The following is a 23,069-nucleotide window of genomic DNA, read 5'->3' as shown; positions in this document are numbered from 1 at the left end:
GCAGCCGCACTCAACGTACTTTGCTCCTCTAGCCCAGCGTGACTCATAACTAACCGCCTCTAACAAACCAGGGTGCTGATTGGCTTTTATTTGGGTACCTCAGATTTGATTGGTAGAGAAATACGCGACAGTCATTGGATGGAGGCAAACAGAGCTATCATCTGATTGGCTGTGAATAGTTACTTCCCTGAAGTAGGCGGAGCTGTAGCCTACAGCTGGCGGGAGTTGCTTAAGGCGGGAAATACGGTGCTGTACCGGGATGGTGCTGCAGAACAGCGGAAAGCTTAGGACCGGCGAATCGCGGGGTGACGGGGAGGGCCCGCAGTGAGTATCCGCAATACGGGGCTGGTTTGTTGTCTGGTTTCCTCAGGCTCAAAACACAATGCAATATGTTACTGGTGGTGAGTGAGATCACCCCGTACAATGTGAAAGCTGCCCATGATCAGGATACACTGTGCCCTGTAGGAGAGGTGGCACCTGCCTGGTATAACGCTGCCCACCCATTATCAGGATACACCGTGCCGTATAGGAGAGGTGGCACCTGCCTGGTATAACGCTGCCCACCCATTATCAGGATACACCGTGCCGTATAGGAGAGGTGGCACCTGCCTGGTATAACGCTGCCCATTATCAGGATACACCGTGCCGTATAGGAGAGGTGGCACCTGCCTGGTATAACGCTGCCCATTATCAGGATACACCGTGCCCTGTAGGAGAGGTGGCACCTGCCTGGTATAACGCTGCCCATTATCAGGATACACCGTGCCGTATAGGAGAGGTGGCACCTGCCTGGTATAACGCTACCCATTATCAGGATACACCGTGCCGTATAGGAGAGGTGGCACCTGCCTGGTATAACGCTGCCCATTATCAGGATACACCGTGCCGTATAGAAGAGGTGGCACCTGCCTGGTATAACGCTGCCCATTATCAGGATACGCCGTGCCGTATAGGAGAGGTGGCACCTGCCTGGTATAACGCTACCCATTATCAGGATACACCGTGCCGTATAGGAGAGGTGGCACCTGCCTGGTATAACGCTGCCCATTATCAGGATACACCGTGCCGTATAGGAGAGGTGGCACCTGCCTGGTATAACGCTGCCCATTATCAGGATACACCGTGCCGTATAGGAGAGGTGGCACCTGCCTGGTATAACGCTGCCCATTATCAGGATACACCGTGCCCTGTAGGAGAGGTGGCACCTGCCTGGTATAACGCTGCCCATTATCAGGATACACCGTGCCGTATAGGAGAGGTGGCACCTGCCTGGTATAACGCTGCCCATTATCAGGATACACCGTGCCGTATAGGAGAGGTGGCACCTGCCTGGTATAACGCTGCCCATTATCAGGATACACCGTGCCCTGTAGGAGATGTGGCACCTGCCTGGTATAACGCTACCCATTATCAGGATACACCGTGCCGTATAGGAGAGGTGGCACCTGCCTGGTATAACGCTGCCCATTATCAGGATACACCGTGCCGTATAGGAGAGGTGGCACCTGCCTGGTATAACGCTGCCCATTATCAGGATACACCGTGCCGTATAGGAGAGGTGGCACCTGCCTGGTATAACGCTGCCCATTATCAGGATACACCGTGCCCTGTAGGAGAGGTGGCACCTGCCTGGTATAACGCTGCCCATTATCAGGATACACCGTGCCGTATAGGAGAGGTGGCACCTGCCTGGTATAACGCTGCCCATTATCAGGATACACCGTGCCGTATAGGAGAGGTGGCACCTGCCTGGTATAACGCTGCCCATTATCAGGATACACCGTGCCCTGTAGGAGATGTGGCACCTGCCTGGTATAACGCTACCCATTATCAGGATACACCGTGCCGTATAGGAGAGGTGGCACCTGCCTGGTATAACGCTGCCCATTATCAGGATACACCGTGCCGTATAGGAGAGGTGGCACCTGCCTGGTATAACGCTGCCCATTATCAGGATACACCGTGCCGTATAGGAGAGGTGGCACCTGCCTGGTATAACGCTGCCCATTATCAGGATACACCGTGCCCTGTAGGAGAGGTGGCACCTGCCTGGTATAACGCTGCCCATTATCAGGATACACCGTGCCGTATAGGAGAGGTGGCACCTGCCTGGTATAACGCTGCCCATTATCAGGATACACCGTGCCGTATAGGAGAGGTGGCACCTGCCTGGTATAACGCTGCCCATTATCAGGATACACCGTGCCCTGTAGGAGAGGTGGCACCTGCCTGGTATAACGCTACCCATTATCAGGATACACCGTGCCGTATAGGAGAGGTGGCACCTGCCTGGTATAACGCTGCCCATTATCAGGATACACCGTGCCGTATAGGAGAGGTGGCACCTGCCTGGTATAACGCTGCCCATTATCAGGATACACCGTGCCCTGTAGGAGAGGTGGCACCTGCCTGGTATAACGCTGCCCATTATCAGGATACACCGTGCCGTATAGGAGAGGTGGCACCTGCCTGGTATAACGCTGCCCATTATCAGGATACACCGTGCCGTATAGGAGAGGTGGCACCTGCCTCATATAACGCTGCCCATTATCAGGATACACCGTGCCCTGTAGGAGAGGTGGCACCTGCCTGGTATAACCCTGCCCATTATCAGGATACAACGTGCCGTATAGGAGAGGTAGCACCTGCCTGGTATAACGCTGCCCATTATCAGGATACACCGTGCCGTATAGGAGAGGTGGCACCTGCCTGGTATAACGCTGCCCATTATCAGGATACACCATGCCGTATAGGAGAGGTGGCACCTGCCTGGTATAACGCTGCCCACCCATTATCAGGATACACCGTGCCGTATAGGAGAGGTGGCACCTGCCTGGTATAACGCTGCCCATTATCAGGATACACCGTGCCGTATAGGAGAGGTGGCACCTGCCTGGTATAACGCTGCCCATTATCAGGATACACCGTGCCGTATAGGAGAGGTGGCACCTGCCTGGTATAACGCTGCCCACCCATTATCAGGATACACCGTGCCGTATAGGAGAGGTTGCACCTGCCTGGTATAACGCTGCCCATTATCAGGATACACCGTGCCGTATAGGAGAGGTGGCATCTGCCTGGTATAACGCTGCCCATTATCAGGATACACCGTGCCCTGTAGGAGAGGTGGCACCTGCCTGGTATAACGCTGCCCATTATCAGGATACACCGTGCCGTATAGGAGAGGTGGCACCTGCCTGGTATAACGCTGCCCATTATCAAGATACACCGTGCCGTATAGGAGAGGTGGCACCTGCCTGGTATAACGCTGCCCATTATCAGGATACACCGTGCCGTATAGGAGAGGTGGCACCTGCCTGGTATAGCGCTGCCCATTATCAGGATACACCGTGCCGTATAGGAGAGGTGGCACCTGCCTGTTATAACGCTGCCCATTATCAGGATACACCGTGCCCTATAGGAGAGGTGTCCTAGTCGCAGGAGACATTGCTCCCAACCCTGGTCCCCCATGTTATAGAAAGTCAAACCCCCCGACTGCTGCACTCAGAAATCCCTCTAATCGTATTAATATTCCCTGCATGCCATCTGTCTCTCTTAATTGTGCACTTTGGAATTCTCGCTCATTGTGTAACAAACTCTCCTTCACTCATGACTTTTTCCTTTCTAATTCTCTTAACCTCCTGGCTCTTACGGAAACCTGGATTCAGCAGTCAGACACTACCGCTGCTGCTGCTCTTTCATACGGGGGACTACACTTCTCTCATACCCCAAGATCAGACAATAGAGCAGGTGGAGGTGTTGGTCTGCTTCTATCACCAAAATGTACATTTCAGGTTATCCCTCAAGTACCCTCACTCGTCTTTCCTTCTTTTGAGGTCCATGCCGTCAGACTCTACACCCCCTTCTCCATTTGAGTGGCGGTGGTATATCGTCCTCCCGGCCCCTCCCATCAGTTCCTGGATCATTTTGCCACTTGGCTTCCACCTTTTCTCTCATATGACATCCCTACCCTCATCATGGGAGATTTCAACATCCCCATTGCTCTTCCCCTCTCCCCATCTGCTACTCACCTTTTATCTCTAACCTCCTCCAACGCATGAAGACGGAAACTCCCTCGACTTGGTCTTCTCTCGGCTTTGTGCAGTGGATGATTTTGCAAACTCCCCTCTCCCGCTCTCTGACCACAATCTTCTTACATTCTCTATCAAGAACTGCCAGGCTGCTCAGGTCACCCCCACTGTCCATATTTATAGAAACATACATAACCTGAAACGTCTCTTTGACACTTTTCTTTCTCTACTCAACCCAAGAGTGCAGGCCCCAACCACGGAGCTTCGAGCTGACGATCTGGCCAATTACTTCAAAGAAAAAATTGACCAGATCCGACAGGAAATTATCTCCCAATCACCTCATACCATGCACTGTCCTCCCTCCCCCATTGCATCTAGCTCACTCTCTGATTTTGAACCAGTCACAGAAGAAGAAGTAAGCAGGCTCCTTGCATCTTCTCGCCCAACCACTTTCACCAGTGACCCATTTCCGTCACATCTCCAGTTCCTTTCCCCCTGCTGTCACCCCTCACCTTACTAAAATATTTAACCTCTCTCTCTCCTGGTATCTTTCCCTCCTCATTTAAGCATGCCATCATACATCCACTACTTAAAAAACCATCCCTCGACCAAAACTGTGCCGCTATCTATAGACCTGTCTCTAATCTTCCCTTCATCTCTAAACTCCTGGAACGCCTGGTCCACTCCCGTCTTATCCGCTATCTCTTTGATAACTCTCTTCTCGACCCTCTCCAATCCGGTTTCCGCTCTCTACACTCTACTGAAACTGCCCTCACTAAAGTCTCTAATGATCTACTAACAGGTAAATGAAATGGTCATAACTCCATGCTAATTCTCTTGGATCTCTCTGCAGCATTCGACACTGTGGATCATCAGCTCCTCCTCACTATGCTCCGTTCCATTGGCCTCAAGGACACCGTTCTCTCATAGTTCTCCTCCTATCTCTCTGACCGCTCCTTTACTGTGTCTTTTGCCGGTTCCTCCTCCTCTCACCTTCCCCTTACTGTTGGGGTTCCTCAAGGATTGGTTCTAGGCCCCCTCCTCTTCTCCTTGTACACTGCCCCTATTGGTCAAACAAAATCAGTAGGTTTGGTTTCCAGTACCATCTCTATACTGATGACACCCAATTATACGCTTCTCCTGACATCACGCCAGCCTTTCTAGAAAACACCGGCGATTGTCTAAACGCTGTATCTAACATCATATGTCCTCACTATATCTGAAACTGAACCTGTCAAAGACTGAACTCCTGGTGTCTCCTCCCTCTACTAATTTACCTATACCTGACATTGCCATTTCCGTGTGTGGTTCCACTATTACTCCCCAGCAACATGCCCGCTGTCTTGGGGTCATACTTGATTCCGAGCTTTTCTTTGCCCCCCACATTCGATCACTGGCTCGCTCTTATCATCTGCACCTCAAAAACATCTCTAGAATTCGACCTTTTCTTACTTTTGACTCTGCAAAAACTCTTACTGTTTCTCTTATTCATTCTCGTCTCGACTATTGTAACTCTCTTCTAATTGGTCTCCCTCTTACCAAACTCTCCCCTCCAATCTGTCTTGAATGCTGCAGCCAGGATCATATTCCTCACCAATCGTTACACCGATGCCTCTACCTTGTGCCAGTCATTACACTGGCTACCCATCCACTCCAGAATTCAGTATAAACTTATTACCCTCACCCACAAAGCCCTCCATGGCTCAGCACCACCCTACATCTCCTTCCTTGTTTCAGTATACCACCCTACCCGCGCCCTCCGCTCTGCTGATGACCTGAGGTTAGCATCCTCAATAGTCAGAACCTCCCACTCCCGTCTCCAAGACTTTACACGTGCTGCGCCAATTCTTTGGAATGCACTTCCCAGGTCAATACGATTAGTCCCCAATCCCCATAATTTTAAGCGTGCACCTGAAAACGCATTTATTCAGACTGGCCTATCGCCTCAACACATTAGCCTAATCTATCCCTGTGTGGCACAGCCAAAAGTTTTACCATAACCAGATTCCCACATGTTTTATGCATCCATTAGCCCTCTGTGTTTGTACTGTTACACACTTAACATTATGGCTGGTCCATACAACCAGGGCAACTGTTACCACCCACCTTTCGTGTCTACCTCTTTCCTCATAGACTGTAAGCTTGCGAGCAGGGCCCTCTACTATATGTGATTATTGTTATGCTGTAATGTCTATTGTCTGTACAAATCCCCTCTGAAATTTAAAGTGCTGCAGAATATGTCGGCGCTATAGAAATAAAATTTATTATTACCAGCCTGGTATAACGCTGCCCATGATCAGGATACACTGTGCCCTATAGGAGAGGTGGCACCTGCCTGGTATAACGCTGCCCATTATCAGGATAGACTGTGCCCTATAGGAGAGGTGGCACCTGCCTGGTATAACGCTGCCCATTATCAGGATACACTGTGCCCTATAGGAGAGGTGGCACCTGCCTGGTCTAACGCTGCCCACGATCAGGATACACTGTGCCCTATAGGAGAGTTGGCACCAGCTTGATATAACGCTGCCCATTATCTGGATACACTGTGCCCTATAGGAGAGGTGGCACCAGCTTGGTATAACGCCCATTATCAGGATACACCGTGCCTTATAGGAGAGGTGGCACCAGCCTGGTATAACGCTGCCCATGATCAGGATACACTGTGCCCTATAGGAGAGGTGGCACCAGCCTGGTATAATGCTGCCCATGATCAGGATACACCGTGCCCTATAGGAGAGGTAGCACCTGCCTGGTATAACGCTGCCCATGATCAGGATACACCGTGCCCTATAGAAGAGGTTGCACCAGCTTGGTATAACGCTGCCCATTATCAGGATACACCGTGCCTTATAGGAGAGGTGGCACCAGCCTGGTATAACGCTGCCAATGATCAGGATACACTGTGCCCTATAGGAGAGGTGGCACCAGCCTGGTATAATGCTGCCCATGATCAGGATACACCGTGCCCTATAGGAGAGGTAGCACCTGCCTGGTATAACGCTGCCCATGATCAGGATACACCGTGCCCTATAGGAGAGGTGGCACCAGCTTGGTATAACGCTGCCCATTATCAGGATACACCGTGCCTTATAGGAGAGGTGGCACCAGCCTGGTATAACGCTGCCCATGATCAGGATACACTGTGCCCTATAGGAGAGGTGGCACCAGCCTGGTATAATGCTGCCCATGATCAGGATACACCGTGCCCTATAGGAGAGGTAGCACCTGCCTGGTATAACGCTGCCCATGGTCAGGATGCACATTGGTGTATTGTAGAGTGACAGTGTTATACCAGGCTGGTGCAACTCTGCTGATCATTTATTTTTTGGATGTTTGCTGTCCAGTCCATATAGCACAGTGACTACACTTTTGGCTTATGTCTGTGTAACATGGTGCGTGGCGGTAGGCATAGGTCAATTACCTCTGGCATGTTACATGAAGGTGGGGATCCTGGCTGGGTGTGTGAACATTTGCTATGGGGGCGCTACTTCTTTGCAGGCCGCATGTTACCAATGACTTTGGTTTAACAGGACCAGATGTCAAAGACTTCAATGAGGAAGACCAGCAGTCAAAAATAACGATAACTTTGTGGGAATTAAGCACAGTAGCTAACGGATGCACAACTTTATTAACTGCTCCTTTACAATTCGGAAGATTTTTCAGTCTCAATTCCTTTGTCGTTCGTACCAGGGCTGTGGAGTTGGTATAAAATGTACCGACTCCTAAAATATATAATAAATTGGGTACAGTAATTCAATGCAGAATGTGCTGAATATTTTTTCATAGGAATTTGGAAAAGTTATGAAATGTCCTATAAATGGCTGTTCTATTACTGATCTAAGGCTACACTCACACACAACGTTTTTACTTCGTTTTTTGTGGATACGTTTTTCAGCTGCAAAAGCAGATCAGATTTTTAAAAACCCGCATCACCTGAAAGGTTTTTGAGCTCATAGATAATGTTTTCAATAAGAAAACACACACATTGTCACCAGCCTATGTAGGAGCGTTAACAGAACGAACTTGCATAGGCTGTAACCAGTCAGCAACTGTTAATTTTAATTTCAATAAAGCTTTATTTAAACATGTAAAATTAAAAGTACAAATTTGCTTGAAAATATTTTCCCTGTCAGGGGAAATTAAAATTTTTATAACAAAAACAAATATACACCTAACATGGGGGAAGACAAGACATAGACAATGGAAGGGTAGAACAATAGGGAAGATGATAAATCCACATTATATATTACAGCAATATCAACATGTGCTCATTACCTTAACCTCAAAACTTGTTCTAGTCAGGTCACATCTAGGTTGTAAGGCTGAAATAGAGAAGGGATGATCGTATATTGCGATTCTAGACCTAATTCTTCATCTCCCCAACCCAGAAGTGTTATGGGGAAAGACACAAGATCCGATCCAATTGTGTATTCGACTCTAATTCCATCCAAGAACTCCAAATCTTAAAAAAGGGATCCCACATATCATTTCTAGTAGCCTCAATGCGTTCAAATAGCATAGTATTGTTCATCCTTTCCTTAACAAGCAGTGTTGAAAGCGAAGGAGATTTCCATTTTGTTGCAATGTGGATTTTGGTAGCCATGAAAATAAAATTTACTAATTTGTGAAGACTACTAGAAAGTATCTGGTGTTTTGCTCCTAGGTTTCACCTTTTGCCAGAGATCCAAGACCACTGAGCAGGTCCACCATATGTGCTTCATATCCCCTGGTGAATTACATACTCGAAAACATTCAGCAGAGATATTTGGGTATATGCTATGGAGTTTAGACTGAACGAGAGAGGTTCTGTAGAGAACCTTCAATGAGCTCTCCACAAGGGATGACTGATGGCTGCCCTTGGACAATGTATCCCAGCAAAATCTCCATTCCTCCAGTGACAAATCAAAACCCATTTCTTCCTCCCATTGTATCATGTATTTTAATTTTTTCTCATCATGTGGGGGGGGATGGGTAATAGATCAGTATACCAAAGATATTGTTCCTTTTCCCACTGGATCATTTATACGTTTTTGCTCAAAATGTGACACAGGGTTTTCATTTGGAAGAAGTTGCTTATTAAAGTGAAAGACCTGATTTATGCGCATGTTCTCTCTGACCGGAGGTTCGTATTTCTGAACAAGCTCTTGTCTATCTAGTAGTATGTTAAATGGAGAGCAGAGATGTTTTAATGAAGAAATCCCCTTTAAAATCCACCACGAAAAAATTTGTGGGTCTAGGCCAGATAAAAACATTGGGTTATGTAATATAGAAATCAGTGGAGAAGGGATAGCTTGCAGCTTAAATTTAAATCTGGCCTTCCTCCATAGAATTAGGGAATGGGCTGTAAAGGGTGCTGTAATATTTATACCCTTTGGAAACTTCTCTGTAGACCACATTAGGCCAGGTAATGAGAGTGGTTTAATGAGCTATGATTCTAACTTGACCCATCTCTGTTTATTATTATATGAACATATACAGTATTTGTTAATTGAGCTATTTTTGCAGGCTTAAAGTATAGTGCGAAGTTCGGTAGTGATATACCTCCTATTCTTCTATGAAAAAACATACATTTTTGTGAAATTCTAGATTTCTTTCCTTGCCATATGAATCTAGATATTATGGTGTCGTCTAGAAAATGTTTTAGGTCGTAATGCTATTGGTAAGGATCGAAAGAGGTATAAAAAAAACGGGGCAATGACACCATTTTTATTGTATGTAGTCTACCTAGCCAGGATAAATTTGATGAGGACCACCTAGCCAAATCGCTTTGGATAAGTGGGATATAATTCCACTTGAAAAAGGTCGACCTGTTGACGTTAAATTAATACCTAAGTAGGTCAAATAATTTTCTTTTCTTGTGAATTTGAAGTGGGAAACAATATTATCTTGTATGTCTTTTGGAGGGTTTATAAATAGTGCTTCAGATTTTTCTATGTTTATCTTAAGTCCTGAAACAGCTTCAAAATCATAAAGCAGTGAGAATAGGTTAGGGAGAGTAATGTGGGGGTTGGTTACGGTTAAGAGAAGGTCATCTGCGAAAAGACTGAATTGTATTGATCGCCCAAATCAGTGGTTCCTGTTATATTAGGATTTTTCCTAATGGCCTCCGCTAGAGGTTCCATAGTTAGTGCGAAGAGGGCCGGGGATAGCGGGCAGCCTTGTCTAGTGCCTCGTATGTTTTTAGGGGTTGGGTGTGTTGTTGGGAGCTTTAGATCTGCTGTGGGGCAGTCATACAATAGTCTGAGACATGAGATAAATTTGGGAGCAATACCAAATTTAGAGTGCACCGTGAATAAATATGGCCATGATAATGAGTTAAAGGCCTTTTCAATATCTAGGGCCAATAGAAGGAGTTGTTCCTGGCACAGGTTTGCCGAATGAATAATATTAAGATTTTGTCTATTGTTGTCTGGTGCTTGTCTCACAGGTATAAAGCCTAACTGGTCATGGTGGATAAGAGAAGGTAGCAAGTTGTTGAGCCTACTGGTAATAATTGATGTGAAAATTTTTAAATCTATATTTAATAGAGAAATGGGCCTATAATATTTTTTTGTCAAGAGATGGTCTCTTTTGGACATGGGTATTATGGTAATGTGTGCCACGTAAAACTCTGGGGGCATTTGGGAACCGTTTGAGAAAATTACAAAAACTTTTTATGTGGGGGTGTAAGAGTCTCGTTTAATTTTTTTTTTTTTTTTTTTATAATAGATTGCCGTAAGGCCATCGGGACCGGGGGCCTTTCCTTTTTTTTAAATTTTTTAATTGTTGAGCTTTTTTCTTCAGATATATCTTCAGAGTTGTTCATGGGTTCAGATATCTTCGACAGACGTAGGTCTCATAAGAAATTATGCATGAGCTGTGGTGGAGGTGGTTGTGGCGTAGAGTAAAGATTCTGATAATTATAGAATATATTATGAATGGTGTCTGAGTGTGCTGACATTCGTCCTGTAGAGTCCTTTATAGAGAAAATTGTATTGAACGATTCTCTAGTTCGTAGTTTACGTGCTAACATTCTACTTGGTTTATTAGCGTATTTATAAAAAGTAGCTTTAGTCCAAGTTAGGGCTCTTTCAGTCCTAGTGGTGAGAATAGCATCTAACTGTAGCTTAGTTTCCTGAATTTGTTTAGAGAGGTAGAGAGATGTGGACAGTTGGTTTGCTAATTCTAGTTTTGCAAGTTTATTTTCTAATCTGGTTTGGAGGCCGGTTCTAGCTTTTCCTTTTTTTTTTTTTTTGCTAGCTGCTAGTCTAATTAAAGAGCCAGTAATGCATTTTTTTATGCGCTAGCCAGACTATTCCAGGAGAGGATTCCTTTGTGTTATTAAGTTCAAAGTATTTAATTACCGTATATCCTCTTTGATTACATTAGTAGCTGCAGAGTCTGTCAATAAGGATTCATTTAGCCTCCATCTATATAACCCAGAAGAAGTGACGTCATATTTAAAAACCGAGATGGTGGCATCATGGTCAGACCATGCTGAATGTAAATGACGTGTATATAAGACTGTCGGAAGTGAATTGACTTTTGTCATCTTGAGATCGATTCTGGAGTGTGTGCTGGAGAAAAGTATGTGTACCCCCTAGTACCTCCATTCAGTTCCCTCCATGTGTTCACCAAGTGGTGCTCTTTCATAAGGTAAAGAATCTTTTTCTTTCTGTTTTGGTGATGTCAGAGCGTCTCAGGGCACTACTATCTAGGGTTGGATTCATGGTGAAATTAAAATCTCCACACCAAATTAAATGATGAAATGAAAGCATATCCAGTTTAGACCATATCAATTTAAGAACTGAAAATTGTGACGATGCAGGAAGATAACTTTTCACAACGCAAACATTTTGTCCCTGTAGGGAGCCTTGTAATATAATGAATCTTCCTTCCTTGTCTGACATAGAATTAACAATTTGAACTGGGAAGCTATTCTTAACAAAAACAGCCACCCCTCTTGTCTTATGCAACCATGACGATATAAAAAAACGGGAATAAGCGGAGTCAAAATATTTTGGGCATGAGGAGTTAGGAAAGTAAGTTTCCTGAAGACAGATAATGTCGGGATTCTGCTTCTTATAATCCAGAAAGGCTTTTTTGCGTTTTAAAGAAGAATTGAATCCACAGACATTGAGATAGTACCTTACACATAATAAAAAGGGTTTATTTTGCTATAATAAAACTCACCACCAGTTCCCTCCCCACTAGTATAAATCCCAAGGTATGATCCAACGCGAGCTCTAGAGTCTTGGATACCGTGAAAAAAGTAAATATGTACATTCCTGTAGTAAAACTAAGGGGAGGAGGGGAGGGAAAGACACATAACTAATAACATACAATTAAAGTCAGATTGCCAAACCGCCCAATTAACATAGTGGACAGGAGACCCATACTAAAAGGGATGGTCCAGGAATCACTAGGGCTAGGCAACATGAATAAACCCTGCGAGCTAAACCCCAGCTTACATTGGATATCTATGTAGTTCAAAACCAAAGAGTACTGTTCTATCTAAAGTAATATCGAACAACACAGATGATAATGCACGAATCGTGTTAGCGGAGTTAGGCTGAGTGCAGACTGACTTTTTGGCCCTGCGGATTTTTCCGCGCAGAATGGAAGAAATCCACAGGTCAAATGACCTGCATTTTTCCTGCGGATTTCTTCCATATTTCCTGCGGTTTTATTGCGGTTTTTGTGCGGTTTTCCACTGCGGTTTTCCCCCTGCGGATTTGGTGACGGGGGATGGAAAACCGCACAAAAGAAGTAACATCCTGCGGATTTTGTACCGCGGAAAAATCCGCAGCGTCTGCACAGCGTTTTTATTTTCATTGATTTTAAAGCTACTGTACATCACAATGCGGATATGCAACGTTTCTGCGCGGTAAAATCCGCTGCGGATCCGCTGCAAATCTGCATCGTGTGCACACAGCCTTAGAGTATAATCATTCAAGAACTATAAAAATCGTTAATTCCCAACCCACTTAGCCCATTCAATGTAGTAGACACTTAGACAAAATTACTAGCATGGGACCCATTGAATAGGGGTCAGATTCCCAAATCAGGCTCGGATACCAACAACCCCAAACCCAAGAACCTTACAGCATCCAACCAGCGGTTCCGGATACATATAAAAATTAGTGTCCATTAAATTGAAGTTCAGTCAGGTGACATTCGTGTGCTGGTGTCTTGTTCTAGGGACTTCTTTCCATTCTCTAGTTGGCCTCGGCTTTCGCTGTGGTAGTGGGTGAGAAGCATCCGGAACCAAAATACCAGCTTGATCCAGGATATGTTTGCCTTCATCCAGGGAGCGGCACACAAAGGTTTTATTATTATAGGAGAGGGCAAAGTGGAAACCCCAACGATATTTTATTTGTGCTGCTTGTAGGGCCATAGTAATTGGCCTGAGGGCTTTCCTCCTAGTAAGTGTAGCAGATGCAATGTCCGCATAGAGGCGGACCGATTCTGGCAAACCGGGTAAGGCTGGAGATTGTCTTGCTGCGGACAAGATTAAGTCTCTGGTTTCTTCGTAGTGCAGTTTAAGCACCACATCTCTAGGAGTGTCATCTGACCTTGGTTTCCCCAGAGCGCTATGTATTCTGGTTATGTGCAACAGGGCTGGCTCCATCTGTGTGAGCAGCGCTGTAAAAGGAGCGGTTGCTATGTCTTTAAGTGCAAGAATGTTTTCAGAGAGGCCACGTATGCGCAGATTGCCTCTGCGTGATATATTTTCAAAATCCTCACATTTCAGCTCCAAGTCGTTAATGCGTTCCATGTGCTGCTTTATAATCTGGTCGTCCTCCAAAGCGTCAGCTACTGCGTCCATTTTTTTCTTCAGTGAGGAGGTGCGCTGCATAATGTCCTGCAATTGTGATGTGACATTCTGCATAGCAGAGGTGAGCTCTGATCTAAAAGTCTCCTGAAGTATTTTCTATTATCACTGTTGTGGGCACAATAGCGTCATCCTGAGAGGCGAGTTCATTGCTTCCTGCAGCGGTATTCACCTGCATTGCAGGGGAGGAGGTGGCTGTTGTGGCGGCGGCCGTTTTAGCAATATTGCCATCCGTGAGGAGTTCTGCAATGGAGAGGCTTACCGACTGAGCAGGGCCTCCCTTCTTCGTCATTATGGGCCGTGGGGTTCCCGGGTGAGTAGGGAGCTCATCGGTGGCAGTTCCATCACAATCGGTGTGCTGGATGGGGCTATTTGTAGCTCAACAGGGAGCGGAGCTCAGGGCCGCACGACCGCCGTCATCGAGCCCTGGGCATGAGCCCAGCAACTGGTTAATTTTAAAGGAAAAAAATTGCGTGGGTTCCCGCGTAACTTTAATAACCAGCAGAGGGAAAGCTGAGGGCTGATATTAATATTCTGGGAAGGAGCCAATAGCCATGAAAGTTTCCTGGCTATTAATATCAGCTCACAGCTGTTTGCTTAGACTTTACTGGCTAGTTTACAAGGGGACCCCAGAAAAAAAAATTGACACGGGGTCCCCCTATAAAATCTAGCCAGCAAAGGCTAGGCTGACAAATGCGGGCTGATATTAATAGCCATGGATATTGACCACTCCCTTTACTAAAAACATCAGCTCTCAGACGCCCCAGAAATGGCGCATCTTATAGATGCGCCAAAAGTTGGCACTTAGCCTCGCTCTTCCCACTTGCCCTGTAGCAGTGGCAAGTGGGGTTCATATTTGTGGGGTTGATGTCACCTTTGTATTGTCAGGTGACATCAAGCCCACAGGTTAGAAATGGAGAGGCGTCTATAAGACACCTATCCATTAGTAACCCCATAGGATAGTGTACAAAAACAGACGCCCAGAGTAAAGTCCTTTATTTCAAATAATGACTGACTCCTTTTAATAGTCTTGATTTAAACCATACTTACCGAACACTTAATCTGCCAATGTCTCCTGCAACAAAAATAAAATAAACCACAATTCCTCACCTGTCCGCCGAGAAGATCATCCATAATGTCCCTCGACAATCCTGATCACTTTGAGTGATCACTCAGTGATGTGACCGACTGCTCTCAAAGACAGCCGGCGATATGCTGACAGGAGGTAATTTCTCCCGCACTGTATAGGACTGAGTTGTGGTGACAAAGTTCACCAGAGTTTATCAGCTGATCAGCTCTGGTGATCTCCCTTACGGCACCACTGCTGCGTGAGAAAGTTCTCACGCAGCGGTGCCCTAAGGGAGACCACCGGAGCTGATGAACTCCGTTGAGCTCAGTGATACACTGACAGGAGGTAATTGCTCCTGTCAGTGTATCACCAGCGGCCGGGTAAAGCGGTCACATCTCTCGATGTGACTGTTTTAAACATGAGATCGCAGTGGGACACTCAGGATGATGTGGACTATGGCGGACAGGTAAGTATTGTGAGGTAGCGCTGTCATTCACATAGGGGATCACTCACTTAGCCGCCACAAAACCAGATCCGGCACGGGTTTTCCATAAAACCATTCTAGTTCATGCGGTTTATTTATGCAGCATAAACCAAAGCAAGCAACATAAAGTTCATATCAGCATAGCGTCCTTGACAGAGCTTCTCTCTGTCCTCCCTGTGGTCACACAGGTTGGCATACACAGGCTCTTCAGCCTCCTAGTTATCTCACCCATGTCAGGGTTCCCTCATGGCTGTTTCTCCATGCTGCAGACATCCATTCCCTCCAGGGAATCATCAGGCACGTGGAGCCAGTACACACAGCCACTCCACATGCTGTTAGCCAGGAGACACATCTCCCAGAGGGACCTTTCACAACGGACCAACCAGGTCCCTGCATTCACCACATGTGACCTACCCTGGCCACCTTATACGGTCCATAGCCACGCCCACCGGGTCACATGGCTATGACCTCATCACAGGTCCTTGAACCATTCACACACTTTATCACAACATTCTAAAACACACCCCCTGGGTGGGTTTGTAGGTAACTGGGGTGTCTCCCCAGCAACCTGGAGACTTCTCCCTGACACATTGACACAACACGTCAGCAGTATCACTGCTGATCAACACACACATCAGTCTCCATCTCAAGGCCACCCACCTTGAGATACATAACTGTCCTTCAGGATTCTGCGACTCATCCTCTCTCTTGGGACATCCACACAGCGCCCCCTAGCGGACACAGTGGTCATTACACCACAGTATATGTTATTTTTTTACATTATTTCTAGGAGACTAGGGCGTCGGGATTTGGTGTTAGGTGAGTATAATGTTTTTATTTTATGATAAGATAATAACACACTGGCGCAAATCCACTTGACCAGGAAGCGGGAGTGCAATATTCCCAGATACAGCAGGTGATTAACAGGCTCTGTGCTGGTGCCAGTTTAGAAAAGCAGGAAAGCTGGTAGAAAATGGTATAACACCGTGCAATACTGGGAAACTCAAAAAGGGTGAATCAGATTACTCACTTGTAAATAAATGGAAAAATTGAAATGTCCTGAAGCTGTTTGCCTGTACTTGAATATATGTGATACCTTTTAATTAGATGAAAAAGCTGTTAAGATAAAATAAAAATACAACCAGTGATAAACAAATGAACCCTAATGTTTGCCTGAAAGTGAATCCCTTAAGGGTTAAAAACACTGACCTGAACTTGTTCACAATAGTGCATCAGACTAAGTGGACGGCATACCACGAAAAACAGCTGTAGTGTGGATATCAGAAAGAAAGGTGCCTCAAAATCTTGATATGATTGAAATGCTGAGCCAAAAAATAGAAAATGAATAAAGGAAAATACCACCGAATATTGGTTGACTGGTTAGAGGCTGTATGCTAACCTTGCTGGATGCTATTTTCGAAGTGTCCTCAGTTGAACCAGGAATAGCCTGAATGCTGTGCAGATGCACATGAAGGCAGACCACCTGCAACGTGGATGATTATCAGTAACGGCCTGTGCCCGCTAACGTGGTGTAGGAATATGTGGCACTTACTTGGCTGGCAGGTGATCAGTGGTGCAGGCGTGAGGGTGATGGCTGCTGCTGCTAAACTGTGAAGCAGTGGGAGCCGCCGCTGCCTCGCGTGCTCCGGCCGTGAGCAACGCTAAGGAGATTGGCGCGTGGTGGGGGCGGGGTGTAGCTTGACCTCACACTAGGGGAAGGATGGTGGCTCGCAAGTGACACAAATCCATACAAATTGCAGGCTAAAAAATCATTTTTGTGGAATTTTTTTTTTATTTTCACGGCTCTGCGCTATAAACTTTAGTGAAACACTTGGGTTCAAAGTTCTCACAACACATCTAGATAAGTTCCTTGGAGAGTCTAGTTTCGAAAATGGGGTCACTTGTGGGGGAGCTCCAATGTTTAGGCACACAGGGCCTCTCCATAAGTGACATGGTGTCCGCTAACGATTGGAGCTAATTTTCCATTCGAAAAGTCAAATGGCGCTCTTCCCTTTTGGGCCCTTCCGTGCGCCCAAACAGTGGTTTATGACTTCCTACAGTGTATGTAGTGCATGTCAGGAAGTCTCTGAAGTCAGTGTGCACAGAGTGCAGCGCTGACAGCTTAGGCTACTTTCACACATCAGTTTTTTGCTGTCAGGCAGGATCCGGCTATTTTTAGAAAAAAACGGATCCCGCGTAAATTTTGGAGAACTGTAGAAACGGATCCATTTTTCTGCCGGATCCGTCTAGCAGGTTATATCTGTTTCCTGGAGGCTGGCCAATTGGATCTGAGCATGTGCAGACTTAAAAACGGTGGCTGGGTCCGTCTTTTTCTGGATTCGGCGCCCAGACGCCAGAATGAGACAAGTAGCCGGATCCGGCAAAAAAGCGGACGAACTGCAATGCCATCCGGCGCTAATGCAAGTCAATGGGGAAATCTGGATCCAGTATTGCATTTCGCCGGATCCGGTTTTACAAAAAAAAGCCGGCTCTCACCTGACGGCGCAAAATGGATGAAAGAGGCCTTATATGGCATGCAGATCTGTATGCATATAAGCGATCAGCCTGCACAAAATGAGTGTCCCATAGTGGGACACAGTGTAAAAGTAACAATGAAATAAAACTTTTTTCTAAATGTAAAAATATTAAAAAAATAAACAATATTTATTCCATCATTAAATCAATATTTGAATAAAAAAATCTAAACATTAAAAGTACACATATTTAGTATCGCCGCGTCAATAACGACACGACCTATAAAACTGTCCCGCTAGTTAACCCCTGTAGTGAACACCATTGAAAAAAAATCATACCGCCGAACAAAAAGTGGAATAACGCACGATCAAAAAGACTGATACAAATAAACGTGATACTGCTGAAAACGTCATCTTGTCCTGCAAAAAAAAAAGCCGCCATACAGCTCTATCCCCGGAAAAAAAAAAAAAATTATAGCTCTCAGAATAAAGCGATGCAAAAATAATACATTTTCTATAAAATAGTTTTTATTGTCTAAAAGCGCCAAAACATAAAAAGATATAAATGAGGTATCGCTGTCATCATGCTTACCCGAAGAATAAAACTGCCTTATCAATTTTACCACACACTGAACGATATAAACGCGCCCCCCCAAATAAAGATATTCATGAATTGCTGGTTTTTGTTCATTCTGCCTCCCCAAAATCGGAATAAAAAGCGATTAAAAAAGTTATGTGCCCAAAATTCGTACCATTATAAATGTCAACTCGTCCCGCAAAAAACAAGACCTCACATGACTCTGTGAGCCAAAATATGGAAAAATTATAGCTCTCAAAATGTGATGGTGCAAAAAATATTTTTTGCAATGAAAAGCGTTTTTTAGTGTGTGACAGCTGTCAAACATTAAAATCTGCTATAGATGGTAAAACCCCCCTTAATCACCCACTTAGTTAGGGAAAAATAATAAAAAATGTATTTGTTTCCATTTTCCCGTTAGGGTTGGGGCTAAAATTAGGATTAGGGGTGTGTTGGGTTTAGAATTGGGGGGGGGTCCACAGTTTAGGCACATCATGGGCACTCCAAACGCGACATGAGTCTGATCTCAATTCCAGCCAGTTCTGGGTTGAAAAAGTCAAACGCTGCTCCTTCCCTTCCAAGCTCTGCCTTGCGCCCAAACAGTGGTTTACCCCCCACGTATGGGCTATCAGCATACTCGGGACAAATTGCACAACAACTTTTGGGGTCTAATTTTTCCTATTACCCTTGGGGAAATAAAAAATTGGGGGAGAAAAGATCATTTTTGTGAGAAAAATAAGATTTTTTTGTTTTTACGGCTCAACATTATAAACTTCTGTGAAGCACTTGGGGGTTCAAAGTGCTCACCACACATCTAGATAACTTTCTTAGGGGGTCTACTTTTCAAAATGGTGTCACTTGTGGGGGGGTTTCCACTGTTTAGGCACATCAAGGGCTCTCCAAACGCAATATGGCGATGGTGTCCGATCTCAATTCTAGCCAATTTTGCATTGAAAAGTCAAACGGCACACCTTCCCTTCCGAGCTCTGCCTTGCGCCCAAACAGTGGTTTACCTGCATATATGGGGTATCGGCGCACTCAGGACAAATTGTACAACAACTTTTCTCCTGTTACCCCTGGTAAAATAAAGCAAATTGGATCTGAAGTAAATTTTTTGTGAAAAAAGTTAAATGTTCATTTTTTTTTTTTTTTTTTTTTTTTTTTTTTTTTTAATCCCAAAAATTCCTGTGAAGCACCTGAAGGGTTAGTAAACTTCTTGAATGTGGTTTTGAGCACCTTCAGGGGTGCAGTTTTTAGAATGGTGTCACTTTTGGATATTTTCTATCATATAGACCCCTCAAAGTGACTTCAAATGTGATGTGGTCCCTAAAAAAGTTGTAAAAATGAGAAATCGCTGGTCAACTTTTAACTCTTATAACTTTCTAACAAAAACATTTTGGTTCCAAATTGTGCTGATGTAGACATGTGGGAAATATTATTTATTAACTATTTTGTGTGACATATTTCTCTGTTTTAAGGGCATGAAAATTCAAAGTTGGAAAATTGCGAAATTTTCAACATTTTCGCCAAATTTCCATTTTTTTCACAAATAAACGCAAGTCCTATCAAAGAAATTTTACCACTATCATGAAGTACAATATGTCACTAAAAAACATTGTCAGAATCATGGGGATCCATGGAACCGTTCCAGAGTTAGTACCTTATAAAGGGACAGTGGTCAGAATTGTAAAAATTGGCCTGGTCATTAACTTGCAAACCACCCTTGGGAGTAAAGGGGTTAAATCTTGGCTCTTTAGTGCAGAGCACTTCAGCCATTTGTATGCATCCTTTTCTTATGTTTTCATGCATACTTGAGTCATTGGGCTTGTTTCCATGCAGAAGGTATGGTTTTTTGGCTGTAGTTCTTCAATGGAGACCACTTCTGGCCAGACTTCTCCAAACATTAGATGGGTGTAGGTGGACTTCACTGGTTGCTGCCAGTTCTGTGTTGATAGTACTGCTGAACATTTTCTGATTTTGCAAGGAAGTAAACATTTGTCTTTCATCATGTTTTCTTGGCCCACCATTGCATCTACATTTCTCAACATTGCCCACTTCTTGCTGATTATTTAAAATACCTTGAAAAGAACATTTTGAAACCCCAGTCTGTTTTGCAATCTTTGCCTGGGGAGAGACCTTGTTGATGCAGTATAACTACCTTGTGTTTTCTTGCTGTACTCCATTTTGGCATGATGTAAGACCAGTGACGTAATGACTGTTTTCCAAATCTTCACCTTTTTAGCAGTTTGACTGACTTTGTGCAAGTGTACTTACAAGAACATGCTGTTTAAAGGGAGGTGACACCAAGTATTCACTTTGCATCAAGTTAATCGATAAAGATAAACTATTAACACGTCTATTTTAGAAAACCTTTTTTACTGCCTTAAAATGTTTGTACTGTATGTTTAGTAACTCTACTGTGAAGCATAATTTTGGGTGCATTGTGTGGGGATAAGTTTATTTGGCCCATCACAATACTCGCTCATGAAGTACTTTATGATGTATTATACTTTTTTTTTTTTTTTTTTTTTTAAAGAGATGATTCTTCGTCAGGTTCAGCTGCTAAGAGACTGGAGCGCAGCCAGTGGACTGATAAGATTGATGCTCAATATGGATTTGAGAGGATAAAGGAGCCTGGGGAAAAAACAGGATGGCTGCTGAACATGCACCCGGTAAGTGTGGCCTATTATAGCCTCATTTCATGTAGATAAGCTGCAGCGTCGAAGAGAAACCCATACTTGGGGACAACGTTCTGAGATCCAGAACACGCTATCCGTATGAGTGGCTGCCGTCTTTTGATCTGAATACAACTTCAGCTGTTTGCTCTGGTATAAATCATTTAAAGAAGTTTTTTATCAGATATTAATATTTCATCTTGTTGCAATTTTATTAATTGTTTTTTTGAAGACTGAAGTTCTTGATGAGGACAAACGCCTTGTGAGCGCCGTAGATTATTACTTCATTCAGGAAGATGGGAGCAGGTTCAAGGTAAACAAACATTAAAGTCTCTTTACATAAAAGGAAGCATCTTGACATTTTCTGAAATGGTAACATCTTATTCTGATAAGTATTACCGTATATACTCGTGTATAAACTGACCCCCCCCCCTAATTTTGCCGCAAAAAACTGGGAAAGGCGTATAAACCTAGGGTGGAAAATGCAGCAGCTGCTGGTAAATTTAAAAAATAAAAAGATACCAATAAAAGTTAAATTAATTGAGACATCAGTAGGTTAAATGTTTTTGAATATCCACATTGAATCAGGAGCCCCATATAATGCTCCATACAGTTCATGATGAGACCGATGAGATGCTCCAAACAAAATACACCCCATATAATGCTGCACAAAGGTTAATAATGGCCCCATAAGATGCTCCATAGATTATGCCCCCATAAAATTCTCCATAGACTTTTCCCCATATGCTGCCCTCGTAAAATGCTCCATAGATTATGCCCCCATATGCTGCCCTCGTAAAATGCTCCATAGATTATGCCCCATATGCTGCCCTCGTAAAATGCTCCATAGATTATGCCCCCTTATGCTGCCCCCATAAGATGCTCCATAGACTATTCCCCCATGAAATGCTCCATAGATCACGCCCCCATATGCTGCCCTCGTAAGATGCTCCATAGATTATGCCCCCATATGCTGCCCTCGTAAAATGCTCCATAGATCATGCCCCCATATGCTGCCCCCATAAGATGCTCCGTAGTTTATGCCCCCATATGCTGCCCCCATATTCTGCTCCATAGTTTATGCCCCCATATGTTGCCCCCATAAGATACTCCATAGATTATGCTCCCGTATGCTGCCCCTGTAAGATGCTCCATAGTTTATGCCCTCATATGCTGCCCCCGTAAGATGCTCCATAGTTTATGCCCTCATATGCTGCCCCCGTAAGATGCTCCATAGATCATGCCCCCATATGCTGCCCTCGTAAAATGCTCCATAGATTATGCCCCCATATGCTGCCCCCATAAGATGCTCCATAGATTATGCCCCCATAAGATGCTCCATAGATTATGCCCCCATAAGATGCTCCATAGATTATGCCCCCATAAGATGCTCCATAGATTATGCCCCCATAAGATGCTCCATAGATCACGCCCCCATATACTTCTCTTGTAAGATGCTCCATAGATTATGCCCCATATGCTGCCCCAATAAGATGCTCCATAGATTATGCCCCCATAAGATGCTGCATAGATCACGCCCCCATATGCTGCCCTCGTAAGATGCTCCATAGACTAGCCCCCATATGCTGCCCTCGTAAAATGCTCCATAGATTATGCCCCCATAGGATGCTCCATAGATCATACCACCATATGCTGCCCCATAAGATGCTCCATAGATGCTGCCCCTGTAAGATGCTCCATAGTTTATGCCCCCATATGCTGCCCCTGTAAGATGCTCCATAGATCATGCCCCCATATGCTGCCCCCATAAGATGCTCCATAGTTTATGCCCCCATATGCTGCCCCCATATTCTGCTCCATAGTTTATGCCCCCATTTGCTGCCCCCGTAAGATGCTCCATAGTTTATGCCCTCATATGCTGCCCCCGTAAGATGCTCCATAGATCGTGCCCCCATATGCTGCCCTCGTAAAATGCTCCATA

The 23,069-nt window shown here is 44.8% G+C and overlaps 1 protein-coding gene across 1 annotated transcript in view; it reads left to right on the top strand.

Annotated features, from left to right (window-relative positions):
- Positions 1-175: 175 nt before the first annotated feature.
- POLE (DNA polymerase epsilon, catalytic subunit) overlaps positions 176-23,069 on the top strand; it is a 195,266-nt gene continuing 172,372 nt past the window's right edge. Inside the window, exons 1-3 of the mRNA XM_073554802.1 lie at positions 176-324; positions 20,989-21,124; positions 21,360-21,440. Of these exons, the coding sequence (XP_073410903.1) occupies positions 260-324; positions 20,989-21,124; positions 21,360-21,440 (282 nt within the window). The 5' untranslated portion in view covers positions 176-259. The remainder of the gene's footprint in view (positions 325-20,988; positions 21,125-21,359; positions 21,441-23,069) is intronic.

The sequence above is a fragment of the Dendrobates tinctorius genome, unplaced genomic scaffold (genome assembly GCF_039654945.1).
Source record: "Dendrobates tinctorius isolate UK_male_01 unplaced genomic scaffold, ASM3965494v1 ptg000213l, whole genome shotgun sequence".
NCBI classification, from domain to species: Eukaryota; Metazoa; Chordata; class Amphibia; order Anura; family Dendrobatidae; genus Dendrobates; species Dendrobates tinctorius.
Note: the sequence above shows the minus strand (reverse complement) of the source record. Positions and strands in the feature narration are given on the sequence as shown.